General features: G+C 34.2%; 1 protein-coding gene across 2 annotated transcripts; it reads right to left on the bottom strand.

Moving 5' to 3' along the window:
• Positions 1 to 8,291: 8,291 nt before the first annotated feature.
• Positions 8,292 to 11,208, bottom strand: LOC103953283. Of its 2 annotated transcripts, XR_007252886.1 has the most exons (4): positions 10,874 to 11,208; positions 10,601 to 10,699; positions 10,345 to 10,497; positions 8,292 to 8,656 (listed from the first exon to the last, which is right to left on the bottom strand). XR_007252886.1 is itself a non-coding variant. In XM_018648926.2 (3 exons), the coding sequence occupies exons 1-3, from the start codon at positions 10,785 to 10,787 to the stop codon at positions 8,637 to 8,639; spliced, it is 360 nt and encodes a 119-aa protein (XP_018504442.2). In that variant the 5' UTR covers positions 10,788 to 10,821; the 3' UTR covers positions 8,292 to 8,636. The 2 variants fall into 2 exon arrangements, 1 of the variants encoding a protein (XP_018504442.2); XM_018648926.2 differs by lacking the exon at positions 10,874 to 11,208 and having other exon boundaries at positions 10,601 to 10,821.
• Positions 11,209 to 16,807: the final 5,599 nt, after the last annotated feature.

The raw sequence follows: 16,807 nt of genomic DNA on the forward strand, positions 1-16,807 counted from the left end.
AATCAGGGTACAAAATGTTTGCCTTGGATAGCATATATAAACGAACACTTCCAAAATATTTCTCGACCGTGACAATAACTAAACGAAATGTTCAAATTCAGTTAGATGGCAATCGAAGAACGAATTGTCCTTTTTGTTTAATTTCAGCCTATATATATGCATTGACAAACTTGCAAGTGCATTCCTAACGTATGGCATTAATCATGCCGGACAAATTGGGATTCTTCGATCCTTGGATTAAGGGCAGACTCCATCTGTGCATTGTGTCTCAGTGCACAACGACATGAATGGTCGCCAAATAGGACAAGTCAAAAGAAGCAGCTGATCATGTGGTGAAGTTGATCGGAATCAGTTTTCTGGCGTTTTCTGGGACATATATACCAAGTTTTTTTTTTTTTTTTTTTTTTACTAGAGGGTTGCATATTAATTGTTCCTAGGAATTATTTGAAATCATATAATATCTTTCTACACCCAATTTAAATTTTAAATATGAGACATCCTTTTAAACCTATTACATAATTACTATAAAGTACAAGATGTTATTAATAATAAAACTAAATTTTATCAATAACCCACACCCAATAGTCAAACTCTTACTATCACCAATCTTTCTTCTACGAAACTTAGAAAGAAACAAATAAGTTAGATTTGTGACTGAATGCCTCACATAAATCACAAGTCCATGAAGGCATATGCCACTTCCCAGTCCATCCTATAGAAAACTGAGTCAATCACTCCAACGTCAAGGCAAACAAGACAGAAGATGGAGATTATGTACTAGTTTTTCTTTTTCTTTCTTTTTTTTTTTTTTTTTTTTTTTTTTTTTTTTTTTTTGGGTGTGAAAGGAAGCGATAGTAGATTCATTGATTGAGGAACTTCATTACATAGTTTGAGATACCATAAGCCATATCAAGGCAACGCACATTCTTCCAAGAGTAAATCAGAAATAAATAAAGGAGGAGAAACATCCCATTCACACTCCTGACTCAAGGAGAGACCAAAACGTGCTAGCCTATGGGCAATAGAGTTGGCTTGGCGGCAGATATGGGTAAAAATAGCTTTAGTGATTGATGGAATTAACGCTTTGATATCTTCTATAATCTGTCCAGTTGGGGATAATTAATAGACGACACCTTAGACGCTTCCACAATCTAAAGCGAATCACTTTCACAATTGTTAAGTTTTGAAAACCCCTATTCGCCGTCCATCTCAAGCCTTCTCTAACCGCTATTGCTTCCGCTTGAAGTAGAGAAAACACGTCCACAAAGCACCTACTTCTTGCTGCCACAAAATTGCCAGTGTCCCCACGAATAATAATACCAAAACCGGCCAACTTCTTTTCTACATTCCAAGAACCGTCAATGTTCATCTTGGGCCTCCCCGTTGGCGGTGCAGTCCATTTTGCTTGAAGTGGAGACTATGTACTAGTGAAAATTGGTAAGCACAAAACCAGGTTGATGATATTTATGTAAATATTCATAAAATTAAATTCAAATGGCAAAGAGCATAGGCACCTACAGAAAAATTATGGGTTATTGCTATAAAGTGGTAACAAGTTAAAGGAAAAAAACATAAACTTTTGGATAGCAATTTTGACGCTCATCTTTAAGTGTTTTGCACTCAAAAGGAGGAGTGCAAGAGATTCGATCGACTATAAAAATCACCGGCCAAGTTTTTTCCGAACATTGTAACAAAGATTTAAAGCCGAATGTCAATAGAAAAGCTGTAATCACCATAAAGGATACAATGAAGAGAGTAAAATTGCTGATGGAATTGGCAACAATATGACCGCAAAGGGTGGTGAGGCAGACATCAAACTCAGTAAAAACCAAAATTAGGGATACATAAATCAAATCTAAATCATATTGATTTGGTTATTCTACGAGAGAAGAAGTTATCCACAAATTCAACAAGAAAGAAGACAAATTCAACAAGTTAGTAGTATGGGTGTAAAGATAAGTTTACATATTGAATTAAGTTTGTGAGGGTATTTTAGGTAGTAAATTTGGATTTCAAAAAATATTGGTAGTTTAATTAAAAATATTATGGACGTAGAAAATAAATTAAGTGTAAAGAAAGATTATATGGATTCAAATAAAATTTTCCATTACTTTATTTTTTTTCTCAGCCATAACAATTGTGTGTATGAAAAAAAATCACATAATTGTAAATAATCAGTAACTTAAAGTAAGATGATGAACGTAGGACGAGTTTAATTACCTTTTAGCTTTTCATCTTCAATTCTACTTCCGATGACCAAATTGTATATACTTTAGCATTACCCTGTTACTAATATACTTTAAAAATCATATATATTAATTATATTGTCAACTCATATTATAGCATATAAAATAATATGTTATATACTAAGTGTTTTTTGGTACACGTAGAATTTTCTTCGTTATAGAATCGACCTCGGTAAAGTGTCAGTCCGCTGCTTGTGCTTGACCAAAATCCACGTCCTTTTTTATATATGAATATGATGTATGATATCTTCCAGATTAAACAACACATTTAGCTAAAAATTAATGTTTATCCATTTTTGTAAAAAAATAAAAATAAATAAAGTATCGAACCATACTCATTTTATCCTTATATTATTAACTAGATGATCATGCATATGTCATGAGATGCGTATGCAATGACGATAATATAAAGATTGTGCTATTTTTTTATTTTATTTTTTATACATTCATCCGTTAATTTATATCATTTAATTCTCTTTAATTTATTAAATAGATGGTCAAAATTAAGAGATGTGTAGAAGATAAAAAGCAATGTGTGAATAATACCACCTTTATATAATCGGAGGATTGAGAGAACAAAAATTCAGCACTTATTTCATAATTGTTGTAATTGAAGTCTCATGTTGAACAACTACGCATGAATTTATAAGACTGAAAACAGAAACGAGTAAGACTAATGACAGCCTGCCTTTTTCCCGATACTTCACTTCTTTCAACCCTACAAACAGACCCCTTTCCCTGCTTCAGCGGCAGCCCACCCCATTTCTCATAGAAATCATCAACTGATCCCGTTATTTCACACCAATTTCATGGATTGCCTATATTATATTTATTATACATATTTTTATTATAATAAGACAAGGCATGGAAAGGTTTATGCCTCTCAACGCTACGCCTCGTATTTTGAGACAAAAATACCTCGACTTACGCTTTCACCTCTGAAAATATTTGTATCAACTCATATAACTTCAAAATAAAATTGACGATAGGGATCAACTTTTCTGATTTAACTAGGTTTAGCTACATGTAAACAAGAGATACACCATATCCAAATTTACAACTATTTATCTTAACAAACTCCGACCTTGAACGTCTAACAAATATGTTGACTGATTCAATGTTTGTGATTGATTAAATATTCTTCGGGTTCACAACCCTCATCGTCAATTAGTTTTTGAATGAAGCCTCAATTTTTTTTACGATATCATAGTAGGTTTGTCCACATGTGATGAAGCCTTCGCCAAACTTAAATTGTCCACAAGATTCACGTAAAAAAATGTTATCATGAAAAAAAAAGGAATCCAATTTTATAGTAGTATCAAATGAGATTTAAATGATTAGCTCGTTGTAAAATTTAGCCCACTCCGTTACTTTTCAAAGTGGATAATATTGAAGACCTTAAAAAAATGAGAATCAAATCAGATATCTTTTACATTAAAAAATAAACAAACAACAAACTTTCTATGGGCTAATAAGGAGTTAGATTACTCAACCTAGATTTAATTAGTTTTAAAAGTGAATTCTTAACTTACTTTAATTGTGAACTAAAATAAATTAAGTGAACCGAAAAAACAAAAGTATCTGGTTGGTCCCATGTAAAGAAAATTTTGACATATCATTCGTCTACTAATATCTTTTTTATGTAGTAGGTTAAGGTACTAAATAAAATACTTACCTTTTTGTATTTATAAACGGTATTAGGGACATGAATTCAAACACAAAGCTTTTGTGTCTAGTAATGCTCTTAATTACTTGGGTAATAAATATATCTTGCCTGATGAAATACCTTAAAACGTTGAGAAAGATAGCTGGTTGTGTTTTTCTGCTCACCAAGAAAAATTGATCATTTTAGCATATCAACATGTTGCTAGATTAATGTTACGCAAATTTATACGAGAATCAAGTGGGATACTAGTTGGAGAGATGATCAAAATACAACTATTTCTGTTTAGTTTGGAGAGATATGGTTAAAGATATGTTGTCCAACCAAAAAAAAAAAAAGCAAACGTTGTCGGCAGCGGTTGGGATTGGTAGGGCCAAGCTGCCGTACAGAGGAACGGTCAACCGTCGATCACTGGCGGGTCCAGCTAACTAACACCAGAATATAACACCACGTCTCCCTAACGTGGCAACTGCCATACCCGACAGTTACCGTGACTTCGTCGTCTCTGTCTCGGTTCACGTGTAGGTCTGCAAACCACATTCAACAAGCTTTCTTTTCAGTCAAAAAGCTTTCATTTTCAGCGCCAAAAAAGCTAGAAAACAGAAATTAAAAAGAAATTCATTATATCAGTTTTTCAAATTAAAAAAATGATACTTTTATTGCGTTTATATCATCATTCTAATAAAGATGAAATTCATCTATATTGGTGAATTTTATCTTTGTTAATAAAATACTATAAATATGGTATGAAAAATGTAATAAGTGTAATTACTCTTTTTCAACGCTTGGCCGACTCATAGAAAGAAGGAAGAAAAAGATAAATTTGATGGGTGAGAGATTGGTTTGAAAAGGTTTTGAATACATCATTTTTGTATCACGTATCTTTAATTGTGATAAGTTATGCATACATGTTGATTAGTAACTCTATCTCATTTGATATGAGTCATATGTTTTACTTATCACTAGCATCTTGCCATACGTATACGCGTGACAATTGACTTTTTTATATATTTTTATTTAAATAATTAATTTACATATTTTAAAAAAATTATTAAAAAAGAAGAAATGAATTCAAGATGTGAAACCATCCACTAACATGGGAGTTTTTGTTTTTATTTTTTTTTTCTATAATTTTAAATATTAAATTCATTCAAAATAAAAATATGGTTAAATACTTTAGTTTCTTTTGGTTCAATTGTAATTTATGAAATTCCTAAAGGGCAATTTATAATATTTTGAATGTTTCACCATTTTAGAGTGCTCACATTATATATATAGATATCACATAGCACACCAATGTAATTAAATAAGTTACCTCTCGTAGCATTACTTGTTGATTTATAATATTCTTTTGTTTTGAGAATTGTTATTAATACTCCAAAAATCTCATTTTCCATTCAAACTTTTTATAATTAGAAAGAAAAATACACTTGTAAGGAGTGTAGAATGATATTTTTGAAGTGCTAATAACAGTTTCTGTCACATCCTCGCCCAGGCCCCCACCACATCCTAGGCTCGACTTCACCGTAGCACAATATTGTCCGCTATGAGCCTCTACCACACCCTCACGGTTTTGTTTTTGGGAACTCAGATGAGAACTTCCTAGTGGGTCACCCATCCTGGGATTATTCTCACGTGAACTTGCTTAACTTCAGAGTTCCTACGAAACTCGAAGAAATGAATTAAAAACGCGAAACCATCCACTAACATGGGAGTTTTTGTTTTTATTTTTTTTCTATAATTTTAAATATTAAATTCATTCAAAATAAAAATATGGTTAAACACTTTAGTTTCTTTTGGTTCAATTGTAATTTATGAAATTCCTAAAGGGCAATTTATAATATTTTGAAAGCTTCACCAAACTGGAGCTCTCACTTTATATATATAGATATATATCACATAGCACACCAATGTAATTTAAATAAGTTACCTCTCCTAGCATTACTTATTGGTTTATAATATTCTTTTGTTTTGAGAATTGTTATTGACACTCCAAAATCTCATTTTCCATTCCAAACTTTTTATAATTAGAAAGAAAAATACACTTGTAAGGAGTGTAGAATGATATTTTTGAAGTGCTAATAACAGTTTCTTTCACATCCTCGCCCAGGCCCCCACCACATCTCGAACTCGACTTCATCGTAGCACGATATTGTCCGCTATGGGCCCCTACCACACCCTCACAGTTTTGTTTCTGGGAATTCAAATGAGAACTTCCTAGTGGGTCACCTATCCTGGGATTACTCTCGCGTGAACTTGCTTAACTTCGGAGTTCCTACGAAACTCGAAGCCAGTGAGCTCCCAAAATGTCTCGTGCTAGGTAAAGATGAGAATATACATATAAAGGTTACAGGATCCTCACCCCTAGGCGATGTGGAATGTTACAATCCACCCCTCTTAGGGGCCCGACATCCTCGTCGGCACACATACGGCCAGAGATTGGCTCTAATACCAAATTGTCACATCACGGCCCAGGCCCCCGCCACATCCCGGGCTCAACTCTACCGTAACACGATATTGTCCGCTTTGGGCCCCGACCACGCACTCACGATTTTGTTTTTGGAAACTCACACGAGAACTTCCCAGTGGGTCACCCATCATGGGATTGCTCTCGCGCGCTACTCGCTTAACTTCGGAGTTCCGATGAACTCCGAAGCCAGTGAGCTCCCAAAAGTTCTCGTGCTAGGTAGAGATTGGAATATACATATAAGGCTTACAGGATCCATTCCCCTGTGCGATGTGGGATGTTACAATTTCCTTTGTTTTTTGTTTTAATATTGTGGGGTTATAAAGACAAAACTATAGAAAAGTGAAGTAATTTTTGTACCATTTATGTTGGTGGGCCTTATTTTTAATAAAGATATGATGCAAATATAGTCCAAAAGGGTAATGTTTGGAAAAACAAAATTTAAAGATAAAATTTACAAATTAAATAATATATTATCAATAGGAATTAGCACATTTATTAACGGCTAAGTAATAAATCAATCATCAACTTCCATGGCATTTAATTTACAAAATTTTGTCACTAAATTTAGTTTCTTTAGCATTACCACTGTAAAAATGTGATAAGAGTAAAAAGACATTAAAAAAACAAGACCAAGAAGAAATTTATCCCCACCTTTCTTCTTCCCAACTAAAATCCATCCCTAATTAATCGTTCATCTGTTAACCCTCATAACAAAAAATATTGATGAGATTATGACAAGTCATAGAGTTCGTTAAGCAAGGCTGTTAGATTGTTTAAGTTTTGAGTACTGTAGCACTATCAACGACTCCATGATTTTCAGAAAACTTGGTCAATGAAATTCAATCTTCTCTCTCTCATTTCTTCAATCTTAACATGGTACCATTTCCGTAATTAAATTGCTTTTGTAGGATAGGTATTTGTTACTGAAAATCTGATAGTTTGCTGGTGTTCGATGAACATTTTCCGGTTTAGTGATGATGCTGATAGCTTAAAGTTTTTGGGATTTTGTCCAAGATGGTATCAAACAGCTCCGACTATAATTACATGAGATTATCAGTTCTAAACCTCCAAAGTCCAGACTCTATCCGTCACTTATCACTTATCACATTTGTCTCTCTACGTACATTGTGGACCGTATGATTAGCTGGTTCAAGGCGCAGTAGTTTATCAACAAACATGACAAGAAGCTGTATGTAATAGACTACGTCTCCTTGTTTCGTGGAGCAGTTCTCCAATAATTAAGGTCCGTAATGACTTTAGGGTAAGACCATTGTACGTACGTAGTTTCAAGTTGGTTGCTTTAAGTTTCTAACCACCTTTCACTGTCAGCAGCACCTGATGGAGCCACTTCAGACACATATATTAATTTATACAGAAAACCCTAGGGTTTCTTTTACTCCTTTGGGCCACAATGTACCATTCGCCAATTGGTGGGTTTGACTTCGCATCCCTAAGGTCACGGAATTGTGACTACCATGCCTCTACGTCTCCTACCAAAAAACCCCGTGCCTCAAATGGTAAGCTCTGATTAATTTCACATTTTTTTTACGTGGACAAGAATACTAATATATATAGTCCGGTGGATAGAAATTCTAATAGCCCTCAAGAAAAAACAAATAATAGGCAAATAGTCCTCACTGGCTCCAACCATTTGTCCGCCACTGCTAACGAGAACAAGTCAAATGCTCAAATGGTTGGTGCCAGTGAAAGTGATTCTCCTTGATGCCTTTCTACAAACAAATTATCGCAATTTTCACTACTAGAATTTTGGCCCTTTTCATTGGTGTCTATTATAAAGAATGGGCACTGATATTGGTGGCAAACCCCAATTACTACCAAACAGCCACTAAATAGAAGTCCATGTCCTATATAGAAGTCTCTATTGCTACAATCACCACCAATTAGATAATGGTGGTACAATGAATAATTACACCTTTGAAATATTATATAATTTTTATACATCGGTGTTCATATTGTAATATGTTTTTTTTTTTAAAGGGCCCATTAATCTGGGCACCCATACAGTTAATAGACTACACAAAATTGCATGTTTGCTGTAGTCTTCCATAACTAATCACATATTAAAAAACATCAGGTCTAAAACCAATGAACTATACTAAAAAATATGAAACTATCCGTCAAAGTATGAAACAGACACCAAATTTGAAGGAAATTGCCACGTAAAAGACTTCACATTTTCTTGAACACCTCCAAACATGTTTTTTAAGAGTGACATGCTCTTGGTAATGCTTGAGCCTCAGTAATTGCTATCTCTACCTGCAAACACATAAGCACATGGATCAAATGACTAAAATATACACAAAAGTATGCCTTTACAGTTTTATTGTTTCCTACAACCTGCATAAAAAGCATATACTTGCACGTACAACTCTCTAACTTTCCACACGAAAAATTGAAGTGGCAAGTAGATCAATTTTTCAGCAGATAAATTTATGAGTCTCAACATTTCACAAGCGATATACTTGCGAGTAGATAAATTTTCGATCAAAAGATATGGTTATCAATTATGACATCACAAAAACATTCTAAAGGTAAGACTCACTGTTTTGAACTAGTGGCTTGATGTTATCAATTTACATCAAAGTGAACCATTTATCTAATTTTTGGGTCTTAATATATATATATATATATATATATATATTACAAATTCAACATCAACACAAGCACCATCAAATTTCAATTTGTTTTCATTTCTTTTTATTCCTTTTTGTTCAACCCAATCAACTTCCTTGAGAAATAAAACAAAAGGTAAAGAGAGAAAGAGAGAGTTCCCAACTTGGCTCAACTTTGCCTTTGGAAACCAGGCACTAAAAATAGAGATGGACTTGGTGAATATAGATAGACTTGGTGGCTCTGAAAACAAGTAATAAGATAAATTTGTTAAGTAATTTTATCATGGTCAGGTTTTTTTTTGCTTCACAAGCTATACAATAAGGACAAAACAATCGTCCCACCAACTGGTCCTCATATTGCCCACCTAATCTCTACTAATTTCTTCTAATTAATAAAATACTCATTATCAACCAAAATCTTATAAAATTACCACTTTAACCCTTTAATTAAAACATAATATGAATAAGAAATATGGGGTAGAAAAGTAATTTCACACAACCAAATTTTGTTTTTTTTTTTTTTTCAAAACCTCATCTACATGTGATGTTAAAATACATCCATCATTAAAAAAAAAAAAAAAAAAAAAAAAGAAAACCTCTCACTCCCCTCACGTTCTCTCTCTCCCTCTCTCCACCTCATTTTCTAAAAAAATATGCTCATACACACAAAATGTGTAGCCAAATGCTAGTATCATATATAATATCCTTACCCAACAAAAAAGAGTAAGGAAAAAAATATACAGCAACTAAAATTACGGATAAGAGTTAAACACTAGGGTCACTTAAGCAAAAAGTATGTGCAATAAAAAAATTGAAAATTAAAAAGGAATTTTACCTTCAGCCACAAACCTGTGCAATTCTCTTATCCCTCAAATGCACAACAATGAAAGAAGAGAAACTAAGAACGCTAAATAAATTTAAAGAGGAAATTACTTAAAGAGGTAATGTATAAATCAACAAAAACAAAACCCAGCGGGAAATAATAAGATAACCGTTCTTGAATTTTAACCTGACAAATTCATGGCATTATTAGGCAGCCACAAATTTTCTGTTTTGACAGCCATTGTTTTCAATGGTCTTTATCACCTGGATTCAAGACGACACACAATCTAATAAAGCTGACACCTTCATATAAGTTAAATTTATCAAACTCAAATACCAAATTGTAGAAAAATTAATCGAAATCCAATTGAACAGAGACAAAACCCAACTCAATAACCAAGAGAACAAAACCCAATTAGCAAAATCTCATATTCAAACCTAGAAATCACCAAATCAGACAAAACCGAGAAAACACAATTGAACACAGGCAAACCCCATGAGGAAAATCACCTGAGTTGCAGACTCCGAGAGCCAGAAGTGGCGGAGAGATTACAAGTTTAGGCGAGTCGGCAGGGTTGAGGTATGAAGATCGACAATACGTACGAGTTTGGGCTCGATGGGCGAGGTCATTGACGTGTGCGGAGCAGAGGGCAATAAAGGGACCTATAACCGGAGATTTTGAATTGAAACCGATTGAAATTTCTTAGATTGAAAGGGAAAAAAAATCTAAAAAATCGAGAAAAAAATTCATAAAATTGAAAGGGACCTGAAATTGAAAACATGTTGTCCTCGGCAAACGAGCTGACGAGTGAACCGTCCACGTCTGAGACGTCAATGAGGAGAGGTTGTGGATCTCCAGGTCGACCTGAGGATAAAGAAATCCAATAAGGACGTTGAGAATGTAGATCCCTAAGCCATACGACACGTATTGTTAGAATTCCTCTATCCCACATCGGTCAGAAGGCTTGAGAACAAACCCTTTAAATAGAATTACATTACTCTAACTAACATCAAGACCTTTTGTATTAAAACTCCATACCTAATAGATTGAGCAGGTGGCTAAGTGGGGACAATATCGGTGTTGTTTGAGTGAACTCATGGCCCGCCTACCTGAAATTTAAAATGGTATCAGAACTTGGAAAAGCCTTAGCTCGGTAGGCTCTCTATCTCAATCCGAGGAACTGAACTAGAACTCAGGAAGAAGCTAGCCTTAAATCCGCTTTTGATAGTCTACTTCTCTTTTTGGCTCCATGTGGTTGCCGATGTGTGGAACTTCACATGTGACCGATAAAATGGGGTCTCACGTACGAGGAAGTGTTAGAATTGGCCCATAGCCTGTCTACCTGAAATTTAAGATGTAAAAGCGAGGACCCAAGAAAGCTGTGACCGATAAAATGGGGTCTCACGTACGAGGAAGTGTTAGAATTGGCCCATAGCCTGTCTACCTGAAATTTAAGATGTAAAAGCGAGGACCCAAGAAAGCTTTACCATCAAAAAGGTAAGGAAGCTAGGGGGAGGAGGAGAGGGGTTGAGTGCAAGAAGGAGAGAGAGATAGAGAGAACGGCTGGTTAAAAATTAGGGTTGAAGTAAATTTTGTTGTTGTCGCGTTCTAGAGAGAGCGAAGAGTGGGAGATAAGATCGGCAAATGCCATGGTTATTTTGGGTTGTCGGCAGTGAGAGAGGAGATAAATCTGGAAGAAGTAGAGAAAGAATAAGTGGGAGTGAATTGAGATCAAATAGAAAGGAATTTTTAGAGTTGTGGAGTTGGGGTTGCTGTGATGAGTTGACATTGTAAAAATAAGGGGTTCATCCAAAAGCCTTCGCTCCTGTTCAATAAAATCTCTTTTGAGCTTCTCGTAATCTCGATCTCGACGACCATCGATGTCGAGTTCAAACTCTGTGACAATTAATGTACGCGGTCTTCCTTCTGGTCATGTGGTTGCCGATGTGTGGAACTTTACATGTGACCGATAAAATGGGGTCTCACGTACGAGGAAGTGTTAGAATTGGCCCATAGCCTGTCTACCTGAAATTTAAGACGTAAAAGCGAGGACCCAAGAAAGCTTTACCATCGAAAAGGTAAGGAAGCTAGGGGAAGGAGAAGAGGGGTTGAGTGCAAGAAGGAGAGAGAGATAGAGAGAGAACGGCTGGTTAAAAATTAGGGTTGAGGTAAATTTTGTTGTTGTCGCGTTCTAGAGAGAGCGAAGAGTGGGAGATAAGATCGGCAAATGCCATGGTTGTTTTGGGTTGTCGGTGGTGAATTGAGTGAAATATGAATATCAGCGGATGTTGAAAATATCTTTTAGGGTTTGATAACTTTGTGTTTTATATGGATGTGAAAATATATGTGGAATAATACTATTAAATAAATATAAAACTATTTTTGACAAAAAAAAAATGGAAAGCAAAACTGAATCCTAAGTTAAAAAACAAAACAATATGACTTTGGTGTCAAAATTTTTACAGTTGACACTAATGAATAGTGTTGAAAAGGTTTAAGGCACCAAATTTAAACGATAGTGACACATACATTTACAAAGCCACTAATAGAGAAGAGTAAACTGTCGATTTACCCTATGAACTTTCATCTAACTTTCGATTTCCCCCCTGAACTTTTCTATTGGAAAATTAATGACTCAAACTAATTTCTTTTAGCCGATTTGCCCCCTACCTTTAGTTTTTCATATGGTTCATCCATATTTTTGTTAAGTGAGGCTATGTGCACAACATGTGAGTGTAGTTAAGTCATTTCACTCTTAAAAATGATTAAAAAACTGAAAATAAATAATAAAAAAAACAAAACTTTCCCTCTATTTTTTCACATTAATTCCTATCCTCAAATTTATTTTTCCCTCTCATTCCTATGCATGAGAAATGACATATGGTGTTATTGTCTTCATAAGTAGCTAAGTTAGTCTTTTTCTTGAAGCATCTACTACCATTTTTATTTTCTCTAACAAATTAATAATTTGATAAATGCTCATGGTGTTACTGTCTCCAAAACAGTGCATTAATATAAGAAACATGTTCATAATACTCATAAAAAATGCTCAAGATAATTACATAATTTTCATAATGTCATAATAATCTCAATACAATTCCACAAAATAATCCTTAAGAAGTTGGAAAACGTAAGAGATTTTACCATCCATAAGGTATATAACTTAGCTACATTTGTAGTACATGCTTCAAGAAAAAGATTAACTTAGGTACTTATGAAGATAATAACACCATATGTCATTTCTCATGCATAAGAATGAGAGGGAAAAATAAAATTGAGGATGGGAATTAGTAGGAAAAATAGAGGGAATTTTTTTTTTTTTTATATTTATTTTCAGTTTTTTAATCATTTTTAAGAGTGAAGTGACTTAACTATACTCACATGTTATGCACATGATTTCACTTAACAGAAATATGATGGAATATATGAAAAACTAACGGTAGGGGGCAAATCTGCTAAAAAAATTAGTTTGAGTCCTTAATTTTCCAATAGAAAAGTTCAGGGAGGAAATCAAAAGTTAGGTGAAAGTTTAGAGGGTAAATCAATAGTTTACTCAATAGAGAATAGTATCCTCAAATCGGTGTCCTATAGCACATTTTCTAGTAGTGTTTGGCCGGCAAGACAGGTGATGGTTTTTATGTTGTGCATATGGAGGCCAATGGAGGCCTCCCAAGGAGGAGATGAAGTTGGTCACGTATTAATTTCAACGCTGATGTGGTCACATGTAAATCTGAGGTGTTCAGTTTTTCATGGGTCCAACCATAAAGTATCATATACACGTACCTACCCAAAAGGATATATAACTTTCACAATTCAACCCACGTTGAGTATAAATGGTTTATAATCAAGGATAAGCTTCGTCAGCACCACGTGTCCCTATTTATTATGCCATATAAAGAAAATATTTACATAAAACCGTTACACTAGCACATACCGTCTTGTGTTCGTCAAACAAGTTTACACATGTTTTAATTTATTAACACAAAACATTATATTAGTATACTCATGTAGTATGTTACCAACCTTTAAGGATGTTAGTTATGGTTAAGAAATATAAAACCCTAAACTGGTGTAGCATTATTTCATTTATTTGTTCCGATATTTATTGGGCTATATATAAAGTTTATTCCTTTCTGGAATAAACCCTGATTGATATGAAGTTTCATTATAAAATTAATTGACAATATAGAAAGTAGTTCAGTTTACTTATATGTCTATTCAAGGTCCATTCCATATCATTGTGAGATTCATTCGTAACACACCCCTCACATGTGACGAATTTTCAAGGTAACACGTGGACAACATATTGGGATGACGTGGAGCTAGCAGTGTGGCTGTCAGGTTTCACGTGACACAACTTACTATGATACTATGAAAGAATTAAGTTGAGGTTCTACCACAAAACCAATTGACAATATAGAGAGTAGTCCAACTTACTTATAAACCTATGCAAGATCACTTCTTCTATTAATGTATGTAGGATTCATTCTCAACGAATTCTGATAAGTCTTGAAAAATACGGTCGAACATCCGGCTTCCCTAAAAAAATAAACAACTCGGAACAAACATCTGCATGCATAAGTCCGAAGTAATAAAGATATCTTTCAGTACGTGGCCCCGAGTCTCTTGTTGTTTGGCCTGCATGCATTCCAGTTGGGGGTTTTGGAGCAAGTGAGGAAACAATAACCGTTTGTATTTCTTCTTATATTTTTTTTTTCATTGTTTGATACGGTTCCTCTTTGATTTGATTTGATTTGATTTTTTATTGGATTTTAGTAAACCGTTGAGAAAAAAAAAGAAAAAAAAGGGAAAGACATTCCTCTAGCATTACATGTCGTTCATTGTGTATTTCATTGTGTATTGTATATAAGTTAGAATTTTTCTCAATCTCAACCATTGTTTAAACAAGATGGTTAAGATTGAATCCAAAACTACCATAATTTCAATCAATTAATATTTGTACATATGAATGATGGCATTGATTAATGAACTAAAAAACTATAACTCGCATACACGTAGCTTGCTGTGATTAAAAAAAGACATTTCACATACGCAGAAGTGCGGGCAAAGAGGTTATTTAATATATCTGCATGCATGCAAACATACGCCAGCTTCAACCCCACTGGCTCTGCCTCCTTGTACACCGCCGGCCTTGGCTCCCACAGCCTTTTCTCTATGGCCCTCCCCTTCTGCTCAGGTCAGGTCAGGTCACCCCCTCAATCCTAATTCCCCATTTACTCTCTTTTCTTATTAATTATTTAATTTGCGTATCAATGTTGTGGATATATATGCAACTTAGTCACTTTAATGGTCGTATTCCCTAGTGTGTATATTCCGAAACTTATTGGACAAGTAGCGTCCACAAGTTTAACGCGTGATAAATAAGTTCTAAGATGATTGACATAAGATGAATGATGCAGGTGAATCTATAAAATTATGACTAAAATCTTCCATTAACATTAAGCACTCTAAGTTGCGTGAGTAATGATTAGCTTTGATATATGAAAGTTGTTTTCATCTGGTTGTCAATGGTTGCAAGTTGGAGTCACATGGACGTGAAGACGATATAAATTTGTGAAGAGTAATGGATACCAATCGTGAACGCATGGTCTCTCATTATGGTGGTCTACAGCTTTGTTGTCTAACTTGTCTTATCTCGTTATAAAAATATCGTTTAAGTATCTTATTTTGTGTAAATAAATAAATAAGAGTAATGCTTACATCTCAATGAATGCTAATTCGAAAAAGAAGAATTTGAACTATGAGGTGAGTATGGTAAATACTTGATACCAGTAAGCTTACAAAACCTGACCATAGACGATTTATTTTAAATTCTGATTTGTACATATATTTGAGTAGTTTACTGACGTTCTTTCAAAACAAACTAACAAGGGAAAAAAAGAAAAACAACAAAATAAACCATGAACAAAAGGTGCTTAGGCATACTTTTATGAACAGTGCATATGATTTGGAGGTATTGATGTAGTTATGTATGAGGAAAAATAATTAAAATTATAGCTTAATTCATTTGTATTAGAGAGCGTGGACTTCTTGTTCAATAGTTGGGTGCACTAACTAGGCGTGGGTTGTTTGCTTCAATAGTTTCATGTGATCATTTCTAATCTCCTTTTATGGCATGCTAATTATCTTATACAAGTGAGTTTATTAGTACAACAATCATAAGTTTAGTGCCTTAAGGAACAATTATTTTGACTTTTTGCTGCAATCACGACATGTATTTAGAAGTGCGACAAGAAGTTATCCTAAAATCTGAATATATATACCTTAAAAAAATGAGAGCGGTACATTGGTTCATTGGCCGTTGGACGTTGGTTAGTAATTGGCAGGTAGTTTTCTTGGGATACAAGGATGCTTGTTTGATCTTCTCTTTCCTTTTTGGACTGCTATTTTATCCTTTTGAGTTTTCCACAAAGTTCTTTTTATCCTTTAAGAATTTTGATCCCATTTCTTGTTCTTTGTTTTTCTCTATTTTATTCATCTTTTTAGCACTTTCGGAAAGTGGGTTTGGATTAAAACCATTAACTCGATCAATGTGAATGCATGCGAATATCCTTTTCTTCCATGCTCAACTCACATATATTTTTCTTTTAATTACCCATCTAAATAAACAAGCATTTTCTTAACTTTTTTTCCCTTGTGAAGGGAGATCAATTAAATTTCGTCACAAGATTATCAAAATAAAGAAAATAAGGTGGATCCCTTGTTGTCATATGATAGATCTATTACATTGGAGATAGCTTAGGGCTTACGTGGTGGGGTTACATTCTAAAGGAATTAGCAAGTGGGTGGTCGGGACATTTATTCATACTTACTGTACTTGAAAAAAAAATATAAAAAGGAAAAGGAATAGCTCTCCTTTTAACAAATTATATTTCGATATAAATTGATTTGGGGTCAGTTTGCAGTGGGTTAATTATATTTTGTTTCTTAATCTTGTTATCAAATTGCGGA

The sequence above is a fragment of a genome, unplaced genomic scaffold (assembly GCF_019419815.1).
Source record: "Pyrus x bretschneideri cultivar Hongxiangsu unplaced genomic scaffold, Pyrus_bretschneideri_v1 Contig50, whole genome shotgun sequence".
Taxonomy (NCBI): Eukaryota; Viridiplantae; Streptophyta; class Magnoliopsida; order Rosales; family Rosaceae; genus Pyrus; species Pyrus x bretschneideri.